General features: G+C 41.4%; 1 protein-coding gene across 1 annotated transcript in view; it reads right to left on the reverse strand.

The window, feature by feature from the left end:
• Positions 1 to 855: 855 nt before the first annotated feature.
• The window catches only part of PIGT (phosphatidylinositol glycan anchor biosynthesis class T), a 35,162-nt gene continuing 15,809 nt past the window's right edge, over positions 856 to 20,208 (reverse strand). The window contains exons 7-12 of the mRNA XM_089673236.1: positions 19,840 to 19,937; positions 17,470 to 17,638; positions 13,960 to 14,160; positions 13,227 to 13,392; positions 8,191 to 8,274; positions 856 to 7,129 (exon numbers count right to left, since the gene is read on the reverse strand). Coding sequence (XP_089529362.1) covers positions 6,877 to 7,129; positions 8,191 to 8,274; positions 13,227 to 13,392; positions 13,960 to 14,160; positions 17,470 to 17,638; positions 19,840 to 19,937 — 971 coding nt within the window. The 3' untranslated portion in view covers positions 856 to 6,876. The remainder of the gene's footprint in view (positions 7,130 to 8,190; positions 8,275 to 13,226; positions 13,393 to 13,959; positions 14,161 to 17,469; positions 17,639 to 19,839; positions 19,938 to 20,208) is intronic.

Consider the following 20,208-nt stretch of genomic DNA (forward strand, 5'->3'; position numbering starts at 1 on the left):
ACATAACATTATGCATGTCTGTAGTAAAAAACCTCCTCTGAAAAAGGAAAAGACCCAGCGACATCTCACAGAGCCAGAGAGAGCAATGAGTGGACAGCCTCCAGCACTAATGGGCAACAGGACTCTATACCACATGCATTAGCAATATCTGCAGACAAACCTAGCCAGTACACACAGGTCTAGAAAGGGCAGCTTAGTGTAGTACCTGGCTTGTGTTGTTGTCAGCTATGTTTTTGTGAATGAAAGCCCTTTTCTCCAGCTGCAAATATCTACAACACAAGTTGATAGGTTCCACTCTCTCCATTGCCCTGAATAACAGGCTGCAACTCAGGATGATAGGAAGATGGCTCCTCAAAAAAAAAAAAAAAAAGAAGAAAAAAAAAAAAAAAAAAGGCATTCTTCCTCCTGCAAAAAACAGAGGCTTGCTGTTAGTAGAAGTTATATCCTGGGATGGCCTACAGTTCATTTGGCATTATCCTATACTCCTGTAGGGGGCAGTGTAACCCGAAGTTTTCAGAGGTTGTTTCCTTCAATGGAGTAGAAAGGAAAATAACTTATTTTTACACAGTGCATTAGCAAACTAAATCTAACCCAGTCAAGGTTCACATCTACTTTAACTGTGGATATCCCAGTTACCTTCAACAATCCAAAAACACATTAGTTAACCAACTTATGGTCCAACTGTGTGCAGACTGTGGTAGAACATGTAATCTCCACTGAGTGCAGAAACTGATGTAAAGTGCTGTGGAAAATGTGTAACAGTTATGTGTGAAATAAACAATCTTCCCAAGGCATCTGTAATCTACACAATACCATAGCTAATATAATTTGTAATATATTCGATGGAAATAATAGTTTATTCAAGACAAAGTTTATTTTGACATTTCCCATAGAAAACCATAAATTAACCCAATACAAGAATGTCAATGCTTTAAGGGATCCCTTAAGAAAAAGTCGGAAGTGACGAAACGCGTCAGGGTCGTGACGTCAGACGCAAACCGGAAGTAACATTGCGGCCATTTTGGATGTGGTCTGCTAGTGGTTGGATAGTCCTTTATGATATGTAAGCAGATACTATTTTATTAAATTCTTGTATTCTACTCCGCTGAGTTTCTCTCTTCTCTATTTTGTGAGGAATGGGGAGACTTCGTTATACTCCCCTCTAAAGAGGAAAAGCCACCTGTTCTGCGGAAAAATATGAAAATGCCTGCTTAATTTGAATGAAGGTAATAGTGTGTAATCTTAACACAGAGTGTGGGCACTCATTTTCTTTAAGTGCACTGTGTCACTGATTGCATTTGTGTGATGTGTTTTATTACATTTGGAGTAATCCATTCACTTTATCACCAGTGTGGATTTTGAATTTGAATTTCACATTGTGTTTAAACACTATACAATACAAATTTATTTCACATTTTTTTTTTTTTATTTTGTTTGTGCTGTTATATTCTCACTAGTGTTTGTGCATGATTTCACAGAATTCTATTTAATTTTAAGGGTAATGCACTATATTTAGTTTATATTTTGTTTGAGGTATTCTGGATTGGAGTGAAGATTTGGACATCATTTTGGAAAATTTGATATTTGTGGACACTTTGGACATACAGTTGTGACCAAAATTATTCAACCCCCAATGCTGTAAAGGGGTTTAGGGACTATAGTGTACATTTGGAATTGTATTCAGAATCAAATCCTACAAGGACGTTGTAACTACCCAAATGCAACTAAAATGACATCAATTGTTTATGTAATACAGTAGTAAATGGTTCTTATGTGGTTTCTTCATTGCCACAATTATTCAACCCCTTAAAGACTACCACTCTGAAGAACAGAGGTTCATACAGGTGCTTTCCATCAGGTATTGAAAACACCTGTGGATGTCACCGAGCAGCAATCAAGCATAATAAGCACCAATTAGGCAGCTTTAAAATGACTGTGATACTCAGCTCCTTCTAGACATTTACTGGTGTGGTTACAAACATGGTGAAGGCAAGAGAATGGTCCAGGAAGACAAGAGAAGAGGTGATTTCTCTTCACAGGAAGGGCAATGGCTATAAGAAGATTGCAAAGATGTTAAACATACCAAGAGACACCTTAGGAAGCATCATTCGCAAATTCAAGGCAAAGGGCACTGTTGAAACGCTACCTGGTCGTGGCAGAAAGAAGATGCTGACTTCGACTGCTGTGCGCTACCTGAAGCGTAGAGTGGAGAGAAGTCCCCGTGTGACTGCTGAGGAACTGAGAAAAGATTTGTCAGATGTGGGTACAGAAGTTTCAGCCCAGACAATAAGACGCACACTGCGTAATGAAGGCCTCCGTGCCAGAACTCCCAGGCGTACCCCCTTGCTGTCTCCAAAGAATAAGAAGAGTCGACTGCAGTATGCCAAAAGCCATGTGGACAAACCACAAAAGTTGTGGGATAGTGTTCTGTGGACTGATGAAACAAAATTAGAACTGTTTGGGCCCATGGATCAACGCTATGTTTGGAGGAGGAAGAACAAGGCCTATGATGAAAAGAACACCTTGCCTACTGTGAAGCATGGTGGAGGGTCAATCATGCTTTGGGGCTGTTTTGCTTCTGCAGGTACAGGGAAGCTTCAGCGTGTGCAAGGTACCATGAATTCTCTTCAGTACCAGGAGATATTGGATGGAAACGTGATGCAGTCCGTCACACACCTGAGGCTTGGGAGACGTTGGACCTTTCAACAGGACAATGATCCCAAGCATACCTCCAAGTCCACTAGAGCATGGTTGCAGAGGAAAGGCTGGAACATTTTGGAGTGGCCATCGCAGTCACCAGACTTAAATCCGATTGAGAACCTCTGGTGGGACTTAAAGAAAGCAGTTGCAGTGCGCAAGCCTAAGAATGTGACTGAACTGGAGGCCTTTGCCCATGAAGAATGGGCGAAGATACCCGTAGATCGCTGCAAGACACTTGTGTCAAGCTATGCTTCACGTTTAAAAGCTGTTATAACTGTAAAAGGATGCTGTACTAAGTACTAAGATTGAATGTCACTTGGGGGTTGAATAAAACTGATAATGCTGTGAGCACAGAAAAGACATTTGTGGTTATTTCATTATAACTGTTATGTTATATTTGTCTGACCTACAAGTGCCTCTTTAATGTAAATGTAAGCAAGATGACTGAATGATCAAAAGCAATGTCAAACTGGCCAAAACACTCAATTTCAGTGGGGGTTGAATAATTTTGGTCACAACTGTATGTGGAGATTTTTGTTTTTTTGAAAAGGTTTATACTAATAATTTTGCACTTTCAAGGGTGAAAGTTTTACTTTTCTTTGGGTACATATAGAGTTTTATTTTGGATGGTACATAATTTTGCCTAGCACTTTTTGTGGTGCATAAAATGCAGTGAAAGCACCACAGTATGAATGACATGTTAACTACCCTTACATTTATGCTGTCCTTTGAAATACAGCTCTCTGAAAATCCAGAAGGCATGAAAAAAATTCCTGTACACCACACCCCATGCAAAACTGTTCATTCATAGCAGCCTCAGTTAAAACCTCCATGATTAAGTCCCGTGGACCGTGGCTTTGACGGAGCCATCTGAGCCGACTATGATCTTCTAAATGAACGGTGTGCGGTGGTTCGGGATTTATTTCATGCCTTTATTGTTAGCACAGAGTTGGGATGGACTCTTGCACATCCTGCACCCCCAGTGAGATCTACTACAGCCGTGGCCAAAAGCTTTGAGAATGACACAAATATTAATTTTCACAAAGTCTGCTGCTTCAGTGTTTTTAGATCTTTTTGTCAGATGTTTCTATGGTATACTGAAGTATAATTACAAGCATTTCATAAGCGTCAAGGCCTTTTATTGACAATACATTAAGTTTATGCAAAGAGTCAATATTTGCAGTGTTGACCCTTCTCTTTCAAGACCTCTGCAATTCATTCTGGCATGCTGTCAATCAACTTCCGGGCCAAATCCTGACTGATGGAAGCCCATTCTTGCATAATCAATGCTTGGAGTTTGTCAGAATTTGTGCTTTTTTTTTGTTCACCGGCCTCGATGTTTGACCACAAGTGCTCAATGGGATTAAGGTCTGGGGAGTTTCCTGGCCATGGACCCCAAATGTCAATGTTTTGTTTCCTAAGCCACTTGGTTATCACTTTTGCTTGATGGCAAGGTGCTCTTCATGCTGGAAAACGCTGTCACCAAACTGTTCTTGAATGGTTGGGAGAAGTTGCTCTCAAAGGATGTTTTTGTACCATTCTTTATTCATGGCGGTGTTCTTAGGCAACATTTTGAGTGAGCCCACTCCCTTGGCTGAGAAGCAACCCCATACATGAATGGTCTCAGGATGCTTTACAGTTGGCATGACACAGGTCTGATGGTAGCGCTCACCTTTTCTTCTACAGACAAGGTGTTTTCCGGATGCTCCAACAATCTGAAAGGCGATTCATCAGAGAAAATAACTTTACCCCAAATCCTCAGCAGTCCAATCCCTGTACCTTTTGCAAAATATAATTCTGTCCCTGGTGTTTTTCCTGGAGAAAAGTGGCTTCTTTGCTGCCCTTCGACACTAGGCCATCCTCCAGAAGTCTTCACCTCACTCTGTGTGCAGATGTACTCACACCTCCCTGCTGCCATTCCTGAGCAAGCTCTGCACTGGTGGTGCCCCGATTCCCCAGCTGAATCAACTTTAGGAGACAGTCCTGGCACTTGCTAGACTTTCTTGGGCGCTCTGAAGCCTTCTTCACAACAATTGAACCTCTCTTCTTGATGATCCAATACATGGATAAATTTAGTTGCAATTTTAGTAGCAGCAGTATCCTTGTCTGTGAATCCCTTTTTGTGCAAAGCAATGATTACTGCACATGTTTCCTTGCAAGTAACCATGGTTAACAGAAGAACAATGATTTCAAGCACCACTCTTCTTTTAAAGCTTGCAGTCTGTTATTCTAACTCAATCAGCTTGACAGAGTGATCTCCAGCCTTGTCTTTGTTAACACTGACACCTGTGTTAACAAGAGAATTACTGACATGATGTCAGCTGGTCCTTTTGTGGCAGGGCTGAAATGCAGTGGAAATTTTTTTTGTGATTAAGTTCATTCTCATGGCAAAGAGGGACTTTGCAAATAATTGCAATTCATCTGATAACTTCATAACATTCTGGGAGTACAGGCGTACCTCGGTTTACGAATTTAATACATTCTCCGGGACATTTCTTATTGCGATTTCCCATTGGAATGCATTGAAAACCAATTCATCCACTCCAGAGGTCAGAAAAAAAAAAAAAAGTTTTTTTATCTGTTCAAAACTCTTTATAAAGTGCACTTTAAAGGCATAAATACTGTACAGGGACATGATTAAAAATTATTTCGTAAATGCACTGAAGACCAATTAATCCATTCTGGAGGTGCACTTTAAAGGGACAGGGCCGGCGCTATAAACCTCCCAGACGCAATACATCCTAGGGAAACTTGCTTCGTATTGTGAAAAAAATTTGTAAACCAAGGCATCATTTTCAATGGATTTTCATTCGTAAACTGAAAATTACGTTAACCGAGGCGTTCGTAAACGGAGGTACGCCTCTATATGTAAATTGCCATCATAAAAACAACATTTGGCCATGGCTGTAGCCAGGGTTTTTTAAGCCTGAGCAGAGACTCAGTGGGGCTCTGGAAGCCCTGATGCAAGTGTATCTGTACTGTCATCTGAGGTCTTCCAGACCCAATGCATTATTTAATGCATTAGTCATCACAATATAAAAGTGTATGGGGCTGGCTAATTCCTTTCAAATAATAGAAATATTTAAAAGAAACCAAAAAGTAGTTGTGAGGGGTTGATAGATACACCCTATTAATGAATGTTGTAGCATTATAAGAAGAAAATGTGCACATGATAGATGGATAGATTTTTGTTTTAGAAATACTGATTCTTTACAAAACATAGAAAAATAATCAAGCAAATGCAAACACACAATGAACCCCAAAATAAATAGGCAAGAAGTGCAATCCATTTTGATACAAAACAAAAGTACTTGAAAAGGAAAATAAGTCAACAATTAAAGAGACTATCACTGGGGTAAAGGGAGGTAAACTGCTGAAGCAATAAAGTGAAGGCACCTCGAGGTGCACTTACCTGCAAGCAGCTTCCCCACAGACCTCCCCTTATGCTGAAACTCAGGCCATTCCAACAGAAAATGCCACGCAATTCCAGGCACTGTCTGAGCTTCCTGCTAAGCCTTATCCACGTTTTTATTTGTTCATCAATATAACAGGCAACCTCATTAGCCAACAGAAATGTGCAGGAGGCGGTCAGCACTATCAGGAAATGCTGAAGCTTTGCCTAGCAGAATTGCTTGGGATTTCATTCAACAGAAAGTTTAGGGGAGTGCTGCAGGTGAATCATTTCATTCCTGATGCAGTTTGCCCCCTTATCCCCAAGTGGCAGTCTCTTTAAAGCTCTGCAGTTTTCTTGATCATGCTACTGTGTGATCACAAATAGCAATTACTACCAGGTAATGGTAGCTGGCTTTACAGCAAATAACAGTCGTCACCTAATGCAGAGAAGGAGTCCTGCCATAGTCACATACAATAGCAACTTTGCCTTCTTGCCTCTGATTATTACTGGCCCTGTGACCTGTTTCAGTGACATTAACTTTTATTTGTTACAAATCCAAAATCTACCCATTTTTTAACAACTTCTTTTTTATGTACTGGTGCAATCAATAAGCCTCCAGTGTAATACAATACCTCAGTTTTTTTTGTTTTTTTTTACAGCCAGACAATAGGTTTCTGAAATTGATTTCACAAGATAGCTGATCCAAACGGACCTAAGGGTCAACCATTTCCAGATCCACAGGAGAAGCCCAGAGTAATTCCTCTGAACAAATAGTGCCATGTTCACAAAGGAGGCACACCGCGCAACCTACGAATTAGGTTGGCAATCTTCTTTGCCAGTCCTCCTTGCTTAGTGTCCTCCACCTGGAAAGTCCTTGTGAGAAGGTTGTAGAAAGACCCATAGCCCACAGCTACTACAGTACATGTCAGACAGATAACATTGTAGGGCATGCTAAAATCAGGTGTAGGTAGATTCACTAGGAGAGGCTCTGTGTACAACCGCATGAAGTAGCTGGAACTGTCTGATGATGGAAAACTGACAGACAAAAAAAGAAAAAAAAAAAATTAATAATTGCACCATTTGTTAGGTTCTTATTTAGAGTGGGCATTTTATTATGCTCCAATTAAAGATATATGTAAACCAAAAACTGATGTAATTATGTAACAGCCCATGTCTGCAACCTCCTGGAATACCCATGAGAAAATTCCTAGGAGGCTGCAGTTCCATTCAACAGAGATGCCACATGAGATCTCACTCTATGTAACCTGTACATCATGGTGCCAGAGCTCTGCCTGTGCAAGCATGAGATCAGGTACTGCGTCATCAGGGGGCTGGCAGCAAGAACTAGGAGGAGACAGTCTGTTGACAATGACACAAAAGTAAAGATGGCAGTACAGGACTGGGTGGTGGATTAGCAGAGGACATCACAGGATTCACTGGGCGTGTAAATATGCTTATTCTGAATTAACTCATTCCCGCCCGGCCAATAGCACAAAGGCGGCCGGCAAAACACCTCGTCCCTCCGGGTGGACACCATATGGCGTCCTTTCAGGCATGCGCAGTGGAGTCTTGGAGGAAACCGGAGTACCCGGAGGAAACCCACGCAGTCAGAGGGAGAACATGCAAACTCCAGACAGATGGTGCTGGGGTTGGGTTTTGAATCAGTGACCCTAGTACTGCCAGGCTGAAGTGCTAACCATTTAGTCACTGTGCTGCCCAGTTTAGGGAGTGATCTGTGTGGATGGCTGCGAGACACGCCCCCTTCTCTCATTCACTCCTAAATAGTCTGTCAGTCACAGGAGAGGGGGGTGTGACGACAATTTTTTTTTTATTCACGCATCAGGTTTTTTTTACTGTAGGAAAGCAGAGAGAATTTCAGACGACTGAAATGGTCAGACTATAGCCAAAATGACTTCTGCTGTTATGCTGTGTGAGGTAGACTGGTCATTTTAAATTTTGATTTTTAAGGTTTACAACCACTTTAATCTTAAAGCTAAAAACCAGTTGGTTGATAAAAATGCACCTTGCAGTGCCCATGGCACCCCCCACATGTGCCCATGGCACCCCCCCCCCCCTGCAAATGGTGAAATACTTACAGTGTGGAGAAAAGTGGGCTTTCCTCTAGCTCATCCGTTTTCAGGTTCCTTACACTGGGGATCAGAACACTTAATACTGAAGGACTACAAGAATGACAAAAAAAAAAAAGACCAATTAAAGAACTTACCAACATCATTACAGAATATGATTAGACATAAAAGACATGGACAAGATGGCCAAAAGTTTGTGGACATCTGACGGTCACATTTCCATGAGCTTGCTGGACATCCAAATCCAAAACAATGAGCATTGATATGTTGACTTCCCTCTTTGCTATACCAGCTTCCCCTCTTCTAGAAAGGCTTTCCACAAGATTTTGGTGTGTGTTTGTGGGGGATTTGTGCCTATTCAGCCAAAAGAGCATTTGTGATGTCAAGTGCTGATGTTGTATGTGAAGACTTGATTTGCAGTTGGTGTTTGCATTCATCTCAAAAGTGTCCAGTAGGGTTGAGGTCAGGGCTTTGTGCACTCAAAGTCCTCCACCTCACACTAAAACCATGGGGTTGATTTATTAAAACACATAATAACCAATCAGCTTCCAGGTTTTATTGTCTAACTGAAGAGTAAGATAAAAGTTGATTGGCTACCATGCACAGCTGCACCAGAATCCAAGTTCACCAGCTTTAGTAAATTCCCCCACATGTGTCAAGGCTCAGTAAACTAGTGATGTCACTACATATGATTCTGAGTGGACCGTTTTAGTAAATCACTCACCCGCCCTATGTTTTTATGGACCTGGCTTTGTGCACAGTAGTCTCCTGCCTCTGAAGAAGTGCATGCGCACAAAACGCTTTAGAAGGAGCCAAGGACGTTGTGACATCACGCCGCCGATGCCACGTGGAGGCCCGGCGGCCATCTTAGATCCTGGATGGTCAGTCGATCTGTGCATACCTGACGCTGTTGTTATTGTTTACTTGCTCTTAATGAATCATTTTATTGCTGAATAAATTTTGACAAGAATTACTACACTATGGGCACTCTCCTTGATCTCCCTTGAGGAGCTATATTGTTTATAGAGCCCTGCTGTGATCCAGTTACCAGTCCACCAGACCCAGAGAGGGAAGCACCTGTAAGCAGGCATCTGTACCCACCTATCCCTTAAAGGGACCTCTGGCCAGCTGGATCTACCTACATCCTCTGAGGGCTCATATTCTTATCAGCTTGAGAGAGAACCTATCCCAAGTTCCAGCTTGGACCTATACCTGTGAAGGGGATCCTTGCTGATTTACATACTGCGTAATTTAATTACGCTTCTGGTGAGTGCGTAATTCTTACCTTACCACTAAGAGCACCACCACTAGATTGAAGCTGTATATCACCCTATGTTTATTATAAAGACTGTCACTGATTTTTGTTCCTATAATTGGGGACAATTTTCACATATACCTCATTTGTTGATTAGCACTGCACATATATATTTTATATGTTTAGGATAAAAGTTGATTGGCTACCATGCACAGCTGCACCAGAATCCAAGTTCACCAGCTTCAGTAAATCTCCCCATATGTGTCAAGGCTCAGTAAACTAGTGGTGTCATTACATATGATTCTGAGTGGATCCGTTTTAGTAAATCACTCACCCGCCCTATGTTTTTATGGACCTGGCTTTGTGCACAGTAATGGTGAAACAGAAAATGGCCTTCCTCAAACCTTTGTTACCTGGTTGGAAATGCACATTACCTAAAATGCCTATGTGTGCTATAGAATTACCAGTATCTCTCATTGTATGCGCCTGAACTCAATTATTTGGAGTGGTGATCCCATATTTAGCCATATAGTGTACATAAAAAAGATATATCGAACACTTTCCTGCCATAGACCTCAGAAACACACTGCACAAGACAGAAACCCTATTATGATTTTACACTATGTGACGCTTTCACACCTTCTTGAGCTAGGGTGCAATGTGTCCTGGAGGGTGTAAGGTGGTAAAGACCTAGCAATGGTTTAGCCTGGATAGGTGCAGACATGTTCACCTAGGTAATATGTTAGTTTAGATCACATACAGAAGGTGAGCCCTGTGCAGTGGGGTGACGCAAGTAGATTGTACACCCCTTGAGGGTTAGGGACTGATGTGAATGTACAATATATATGTAAAGTGCTGCGTAAATTGACGGCGCTATATAAGTACCTTAACCTCCCTGACGGTATTCCCGAGTGTAGCTCGGGGTAACATTTCAGTACCAAAAGCGGTAACCCCGAGCTACACTCGGGCTTACCCTGCGGCACTGCTCCGGCAAGTGTTCTTCACTTACCTTACCCTGCGCTCCCACGATGTGTCCCCTGCAGCGTCCCCGGCCATCTCCTCCGGCCGATGCCGGCATCCGGCTTCTGTGTCCTGTCCCTGTGACGTCGGGACGTACGGACGCCGCCGCCGGCGGGAAATTTAAAAATTTTAAAAAATGTCATTTTTTTTTTTTTACATTTTACACAGTAAAACATTGCTGTTTCAACCTATTTCACATACATTTTGTCCCTAGTGCTTTGCCTGCATTTTGTCTATTCTTTCTGCCTGGAAACTGAGAAATGTCCATGGCGTCCAAAAAGTGTCCCTTTAGGTCAAAAGCGGTTTAGATCAGCTAGAGAACAGCGATAGTAAATCAGAACCACTTACAGAATTGAGTGATAATGATTCGTGGGGGAAATTCGTCATCAGAAACTGAAAACGATTTTGCGACTTTGCTCAGCGATGTGCGAACTTGGCGCTCTATTTCACATTTCAGTGTTTTTGGTTTGATTATATTATTGAATTAAATTTTTTATTATTTTTATATTATTTTTATGATTATTTATTAAATTATAATTTATGATTTTGTGTTTCAAATTTTATCATACCCGGGATGTTTACTAGACTCTTGTTCGGACAGATTTCAGTGAGTTTTTCCTAAAAATTACAGCCTACAATAAAAAAAATACATATTTCCATGCAAAAAAATGGTACCGCTTTCAGCACCAAAAATCGGAAATAATCATACCGCCAGGGAGGTTAAATAAATGAATAAATAAATAAAATAGGTATGTGTGCAGGAGCTTGCATATAGACAATAGTGACTATGATATCCTTCAAGAAGGATTTTCACTAGTGATTCACTGTACACTTTTGTGAAAGTTGGCCACCTTGTTTGTACACACTTTCACCGATTTGGATGAATTCTGAGACTTACTGAAATCCAGTGGACTGTAGCTTTTTGCTTATTTTAGTGCACTATATCAGTACTGCTGTATTTAGTGGCATTTTGCACATAATATTATATTCATAGTTTTTCTTTGTTTAGCACTGCATGTTAAAAATGTCACAAGTGGATATTTTCTATTTCAGGTTTAGTAAAAAAAAAAAAAGTAAGGAGCACAATAGCTTGTGCTGACATCTACACACAAGTAAATGATCAGAGGAGAGGGTGGCCTCCAGTGGGCACTCATAAAACTCTGCCCACTCCGATTCCAGGTTTTTAATCAAGTAGTAAGGAGTAATCAAAAGATGAAGAGGGGAGGGGCCTGTGTCATATACTATACTCCAAGATAAGGAAATTACAAGTGAGTAAAGATTCCCATTGTCTTATTCGTACAGTATAGAACAAAGGACTGATAGACCTTGGGATGTCACCAAGCAATATACTTAGGGGTGGACAACAGCAAAGCAAACAGGCCCACAGAAACCAAGGGTTAGGAGCCAAAAAAAAAAAACATTCAGATGACAGTGTGAAGCATATTGCTGCCGAAGTTTGCATCCATTGAAGCCCAAACATCCACCTAGCAAAACTTGAGACTGGGTGATAGCCTTGCAAATCTGGGACAGATACTCAATGCTCCAAAGAGACACCAACACTAGTGCAATGAGCTCTGATGGGGAAAACCTCAACATTCACTATCCTATACCCACAGCTGATCCAAGGGAAAGCAAAAAACCCCAATAAAAGCATGATCCGATTTGTCAGGGAAGAAAATTCCTTTCTGATCCCTAAAGAGACAAATGGATATTCAACATGTGTGGTTAAGCTCCGCAGGTTGTCCTATTAATAGCCAGAAACTTGATCCACCATACAAGGAAACCCTGTCTTATATTAGCAACAACACTGGGCCTGCTAAAGGTCCAGGCTTCATCTGTCATGGTGGGCATGCCCTTTAAGGGGTCTCCAGGGTCTGGGAACCATAGAAATGGACCATGGGCCTGGACTTGTACAGCACTGTGGGGTTTATTTACTAAAGCTGGTTCACTCAGAATCTCGTGCACCTGTGCATTATAGCCAATCAGCTTCTAATCTTAGCTTGTTTAATTAAGCTTTAGCAATAAAAAATGGAAGCTGATTGGTTTCCAAGAAGTGCGTGAGATTCTGAGTGAACCAGCTTTAGCAAATAAACCCCCCTGTAGCCAATTACACATATTGCACTTGAGACACTAGATCCTGCATTAGATACTCACCTTGAAAGGGTAGGGTGTGGTCCCCAAGGTAACACTGAAAGCTACCCATCCGGAAACTGCCCAGAAGGCAGTAAGCAGTCAAATTTTGATAGAAGTGTCAAAAGAAAAAAAACTGAACGGTCAAAAACCCCCCCAAAAAACCAGAAGTTTTACAGAATGGGTAGAGTTATACGAATGTGCATTAGGGGCAGCCCTGCCAAGTTTTTGCCAGTATCCATTCACCAGAAGGTAATCTGCATATTACTCAATCATCTATGTATAGTTAGTATACAGGATATAAAGTCCTATGTTCTGTACTGTGCGATTAAGATATATGTTCTGTACTTTAAAAGGGAAACCTGGCTTTCTTTGACTTGATAATTAGTGGCTCCACCTACAGACCACTTAGAATCATGGCCATGCAAGTAACCTTTTTAGGTAGAACCCATCAATGGCAGCTTTCATACTTCCTTCATATATGCCATATACTTCCTTCATATAAAATTAAGTTGTAAATAACAAAAGCAGGTTTCAGGAATACAATTCTAAAACATTCACAAACAAAAACAGTCACCAACAGAGAGCAGTTTTCCTATATAAGAGAGATCTACAGAGAAAGTTGATTGTTAAAGATCACCTGACATAGAATCCATGGTTCGGATCTGGTGGGTACTCTGTCCACTTCAGCAAAGCTCTCTCAAACTGAATACTAATCTTTGTGATGGAGTTAGGTGGCAGCTGAATTAACATCTCAAGGAGATGGGGGCGCTGGCGATCCTTTGCAGGCACATAGTGAATATAACCTAGGCATACAATAATGTGATTAGAAGAGATGGCAAAACATTGATTTTAAGAAGACGACAAAATCTGCAGTTACATAAGATTTCTATATACAAGTCCAGCAAAGTTAAATAAAAAGCACCCACAAACGTAAAAGGAAATTTCTGCAATCTAACATCTACTGACCAACCATTTTCTGATAGAGTTGTTCCTTACGTACATATTGCGTGTTGATTTAAAGTGGACGGCACATTGGTAACAAGGCGCTATTGATTACTATGTATGGACAAGCTGACAGTGTTTCTAAATAAGTCATTAAAATGGCACAAACTGAAGCTGATTTTAAAGGACTGTACTCTCCAGAGACAACAGTTTCCATACCCTAGGCCTCAGTTGACTGCATAACAGGAAAATTCGCTTTCATGTTACCGAAAAGAAAAAAAAAAAAAAAAAGGGGGAGTACCATGTATGGTGCTTCGGGTCAAAAGGATTACTTTTTCTATGCAGTGAACAAACGCAATAACTTCTAGGCCATAATTACATTGTACACATCTGATTATTGCTTTTGCTGAACTTCCTTGAACACTCACTTGGCTTGTTGTCCCTGCCTTTGGTGAGGATGGTCAGTGTGTGGACATACAGTCGGAGGTACCAGGGAACAGTCTCTAGTATCATAACAGGGAAGGCTCTGTATTGGTGGTTGTTGTAAATCATGGTATTAATCACGCCAGTTTGAAGACCATAACCACTCACATAGCGTTCAGCATGAAAGACAGGGGGCCGTGGCTGGCCTGTGAAGAAAAAATAAAAAAAAATAAAAACAATTTTTACAAAAGGCACTCCATTTAGGAGTATATTTAAATAAAATGACAGCATTTCATGAGTAAAAAAAATTAAAATTTACATATACATTTTATAATATAAAATGCATATATAATATATATATACATTTTAGAATATAAAATGCACTCCAGAGGAGCTGTATTCTCTGGAGTGACCAATCACGCTTCTCTGTCTGACAATCCGTTGGACGCGTCTGGGTTTGACGGTTGCCAGGAGAATGATACTTGTCTGACTGCATTGTGCCAAGTGTAAAGTTTGGTGGAGGGGGGATTATGGTGTGGGGTTGTTTTTCAGGGGTTGGGCTTGGCCCCCTAGTTTCAATGAAGGGAACTCTTAAGGCGTCAGCATACCAAGACATTTTGGACAATTTCATAATCCCAACTTTGTGGGAACAGTTTGGAGATGACCCTTTCGTGTACCAACATGACTGGGCACCAGTGCACAAAGCAAGATCCATAAAAGTCTAGTTGAGCGAGTTTGGGGTGGAGGAACTTGACTGGCCTGCACAGAGTCCTGACCTCAACCCGATAGAACACCTTTGGGATGAATTTGAGTGGAGACTGCGAGCCAGGCCATCTCGGCTGACCATCAGTGTCTAACCTCAGAAATGCTCCTCTGGAAGAATGGTCAAACATTCCCATAGACACCCTCCTAAACCTTGTGGACGGCCTTCCCAGAAGAGTTGAAGCTGTTATAGCTGCAAAAGGTGGGCCAACTCAATATTGAACCCTACGGACTAAGACTGGGATGCTATCACACACGCACACAAAATTATCCAGCATGTTTCTTGGGGTTCCACAAGCCCCTGTCCGTCAAGGTTTGATGATGCTGATCAGGAAAAGAAGGTCTGGGCAAAAACCTTTGAGTTATTTTGAAAACATAATTGCTTCAGTTACTGGTTTAGCTAAAGGGCCTTTTGGAACCCCTGAAACATGATGTTTTTGTGTTTCACGGAGTGTGTGCAGACTGATGGGCGTGCACTGCGAGAAAACCAGCAAAGTACTTTACCTGTGCAACACTTTAATACAGGGTGCACAGGCTGCATATGGAAGCATGGATTCTCTCATGTCACTATATATTTAAAAAGCTATGTGAACCACCATTATATGCGATTCCAGGCTCAGAAACCCCCTTTGTAATGGTACACAATGAAAACCTGTGGCTTTGTGTAACTAAAAGGCAGGCTTGTTCCACCCGCTGGCTTGTATACAAGTTTAGGCTAATTTTTAGACATTTTGCCAAGACAGCCCTGAAGAAACCTAAAGGTAACCTGGTTGAGAAAGGCTGCTTTAGGAACTCAAGCCTGTGCTTCCCATATCAGCTTATCTTCAGTACGCTCATAAACACTGTACTTAATAACCAAAAAAGGGCTGATATTGCATATTTATCCCACCCTGATGTCTAAATTCATTGTGTCCACACTGTTGCCATGTAGATCTGGCAGGGGGGTGGACTTAGGTACTATTTTGGATGAACACTGCATCACCGCTTTCTCAGGTATTGCTCTCCCCATCCAAAAACAGCAACAAGCTATATCCACCAGAGATCATAAAACTGAACCATTAGGCTACTTTTTATTGCTAGAAAACAGATTGTGAGACATTGGCTATTGCCACATCCTCCCATATATACAACCTGGAAGAAACAAAATAATGTAGCCCTAGTCAGGAAGAAGTTAATACACCAACAAAAAGAGTTGTCCCCAAATATCCTTTAAGCTTTTGTCTAACTGGTTGGCAAAGCTTGCCCTGGCCCCGCCTTCACTGTTGTTGCAAAATTTACTGCAATAATCTCACAATACTTATGTTCTAGCTTTCCTTCATATATCAGCTACGCACATCATTACTGACTCAAAAGCAAAGGCTATTAACACCAATTTATATTGTATATAGGGATGCATTTATAGCCTACTAGAATGTCATCGGTCTATTGTTGTTTTTACTGTTCCATGATTGGCTGATGGCGTCACAGCTAATATATACTGTGGAGACTTTTGCCCATTCGCTGATATTTCTGTATCTGATTTTTTTTGTCAGGACTCTAGTACACCACATATTATGAAGTGTTCCTGCATGGCAAGACCACTTACGGTTATCTCCCATATATATTCTTATTATTATAGCCAAATTTACCACCCTAACTCCTCCCACAGTTTGTACACTACATAGACAAGTAATATACCGAAACGTGCAGATTGTTCCCGATTGGTGTGCTATTACTTTGTGGAACGTTTCGCCGAATGGTTCACGAAATTTCGGCGTTTTTGTGGTGAAATTGGTCCCATAGGAATGAATGGCGGAATGTTCAAAACTAGAGTGGGAGCTGACAAATCAGGACATGATTTCTAAACTGCCATCACTCCCTCATTTTCAAGCCCACCTACACAAATCTTATATCAAAACGTTCAGCTATCCCTGCTGCCACTAAAAATGTCCACGGCTAAGCCATAGACCTGATAGTTTTCACAATATGACCATCTGTTTGCAACTCACGCCGCCCATTGACCTTTTCACAGTTACTCCAGCCACTCCAACCACACAACAGTTACTCAAGCCACTGCACCCAGTTAGCCCGCCCACTCCAGTTGTAGAGTACTGGTGGAGGCAAGAACAATTCACACAATTTCCCCAGAAACTGTAGCTTTTCTAGTTTATTATTTCAGGTACTTATATAGCGCTGTCAATTTACATAGCGCTTTACATATATATTGTACATTCACATCAGTCCCTAACCCTCAAGGGGTGTACAATCTAAGGTCCCTAACTTACATCCATACATACACATACTAGGGCCAATTTAGACAGGAGCCAATTCACCTACCAGCATATCCTTGGATTGTGGGAGGAAACCAGAATACTGTCATGGTTGGGATTTGAACCAACGACCCCTAGTACTGCCAGGCGGAAGTGCTAACCACTTAGCTACTGTGCTGCCCATAATATGTATGTCTTACCCATACCGTATTGCTCCTTCTCTTTTACTTATGGAATTGGAGGAATACACACAAAAAGGAAGAAGGATGAAATGCAAAAAGTTTTCAATAGTCACTACTTGATTCAAAATTTACATTCAGCATCTGTACATATTACTTGTTACTGTATATTCTGAAGTTCTGATAATTTTCAGTTTTAAGATATAGTCCCAATTGAGAAAAAAATATTGATTTATAACCTATAAACGGATGTTTAAGTACAAAAAAAAAAAAAGGTTGTAAACAGGTTGTAGGAATCTTGACCCTTTCTGCCACCAAAACTCACCCGAGTCAGCAGAGCCCCCCTTCCACTTCAATGCTACATTAAGATTTCTGGAAGTATTGAAGAAGCCGGGTTCTAGAAGATCATACACTGTGTACACTCGCTGATCCCCGTGGATCGAAACCTGTACATCCAAAGGTGATGGAGGGGTCACCTCAAACAGATCAAGCTCCTATTGTGTATAAAAAAATTATAGTATTAAAAAAAAGACCACAATCCTCATACAAGAAATAAATTCCAAAAAGTGATAAAGAGACAGTCAAGTTTGTCTGAATTTTTAAAATTAGTATACGTCTCACTATCTAACATCGCTGACCTCATACCAGAACAGCGGCAGACCTTCCTCTCATGCATTAAAGGAAACCTTCGGAACAGAATGGTTTTAGCCACTTTTACATACCTTTACACTTTGCAAAAATTATAATTTTTTTTCTTTGCTATTTATATCTAAGCTAAAAAGCTGCCAACACAAACTAGTCAGCAAAACATATTTCTTGCTTCTGGTCAGTCATCTGAATCCAGGGGCACACTGTACACAAGCTTCTACGCCTCAAGCATAATTTGTTCCTCTATGCTTTGAAATGCATACATCCATATAGATATCCCTCTACTGGCTACGGATATCTCTGCAATGGAATGAGGAGTGGACAAGGCCTAAGCTTTAACATGCAGCCAAGTCACTAATGGAAGAATTCTCTTATTAAAAAGGTGAGTTCCACCTGAAAAAAATAAATAAATAAATAAAAGTCAGCAGCTACAAAAAAACTGTAGCTGCTGATTTTTAGAATACAGCCACTTACCTGTCTCTTGGTCCAGCGGTGTCCTCACCACCGCTTGTTTCACTGGCCGTCTTCTCTTCCTGGCACCGGCATCTTCAGTGTGGGCACCCGGCTGTGACAACTTGTGGCTTCACAGCCGGGTGCCCACTGCACTCTGTGAATAGCCCCGTAGTCTTCTGGAACCTGTCACATATCTCAGAAGACTACGGGGAGTGAGAGGGGAGGACAACTTCTGCCTCCGATCGCCTAGGCCAGGGGTCTGCAACCTTTAAGACATAAAGAGCCACTTGGACCCGTTTCCGAGAGGGAAAAAAAGACTGGGAGCCGCAAAACCATTGCAACATTTAAAACAAATCCGACACTGCATATATTGCAAAAAGCGCTCTGGTCATGAAGGGGGTTTAAGGGCCCAGTAAGCAAAGGGTTAATCAGGGCCACAGTGTATCGTCATAATCACAATCATAGCCTTAGGTCAGTGGTGGGCAACCTTTTTTTTCGACTGAGCCAAATCTCGCCAAAACCACGATTGAAATTTATTTTGAGAGAAACATTTTTAAAACTGAAAATACATCCCCCATATAGTAATTCATCCCCCATAGTAATTCATCCCCCATAGTAATTCATCCCCCCTATAGTAATTCATCCCCCATATAGTAATTCATCCCCCATAGTAATTCATCCCCCCTATAGTAATTCATCCCCCCTATAGTAATTCATCCCCCATATAGTAATTCATCCCCCGTAGTAATTCATCCCCCATAGTAATTCATCCCCCCTATAGTAATTCATCCCCCCTATAGTAATTCATCCCCCATATAGTAATTCATCCCCCATATAGTAATTCATCCCCCATAGTAATTCATCCCCCATAGTAATTCATCCCCCATATAGTAATTCATCCCCCGTAGTAATTCATCCCCCGTAGTAATTCATCCCCCATAGTAATTCATCCCCCCTATAGTAATTCATCCCCCATATAGTAATTCATCCCCCATATAGTAATTCATCCCCCATATAGTAATTCATCCCCCATATAGTAATTCATCCCCCATATAGTAATTCATCCCCCATATAGTAATTCATCCCCCATAGTAATTCATTCCCCATATTGTGTGAATTCACTTACCTTTGCTCCGCGCGTTCCTCTCGCTGGGTTCCCGCGCCGTTCTGGTCTTCAGGGCGGACTGTGAGAGGAGAGGAGTTCGTCACACTGCCCCGCCTACATCCTGACAGCCAATGTTTGCCAGCGGGCGCCCGGCACACAGAAGATCTGCATTAAAAGAGCCGCGGCTTGCCGACCCTATTGCCTGTCACCTGGTGGGCAGTGTGCTCCGGAGCCGCAGGAAAGGTGAAAAAGAGCCGCATGCGGCTCTGGAGCCGCGGGTTGCCGACACCCGGCCTAGGCGATCGCAGAGGAAGTGGGTACCTGTCAAATTCGAGTACCCGCTCCCCAAAAGGTGCCAATCCTTAATGGGGAGCGGTGAACAAAGGCTTAAAGCGGAACTTCCCCTTTTGGGTGGAGCTCAGCTTTAAGAGAGTGAATAGTTAAAAAATATCAAAACTGCTATTTTTGCATCAATACAGTCTGTTTTACCTTATGAAATCCAGATGAATCCACATAGATCTTGCTTTGTGTTGCAAGGGGGCAAGGCTCTGTTACTGTTCGAGCAAACATCTTAAATATTGACCAATCTAAAAAAAATAAAAAAAAAAAATAACTTGAACTTTTACTATAAAAGTAGGACAAGCACTGAAGTTGTGTGGAGGCGCCGTTGACATTCAGGCAATCATCTCCACAGATTAGATATGACATGGTTTAAAGGAGGAATCAACCTGGTTTTGTACTAATGCATTTAAAGTGAAACTACAATTTATTTCTACTGTCACATTTTTAAAATTCTTGCAGTTCTGTGTTGCCATAAATCGACAAATGTTAAACCTAATATCCGGAGTGCAGTCAGCA

The sequence above is a fragment of the Staurois parvus genome, unplaced genomic scaffold, assembly GCF_062004578.1.
Source record: "Staurois parvus isolate SC_StPar_1 unplaced genomic scaffold, SC_StPar_1.0 ptg000137l, whole genome shotgun sequence".
Lineage (NCBI taxonomy): Eukaryota > Metazoa > Chordata > Amphibia > Anura > Ranidae > Staurois > Staurois parvus.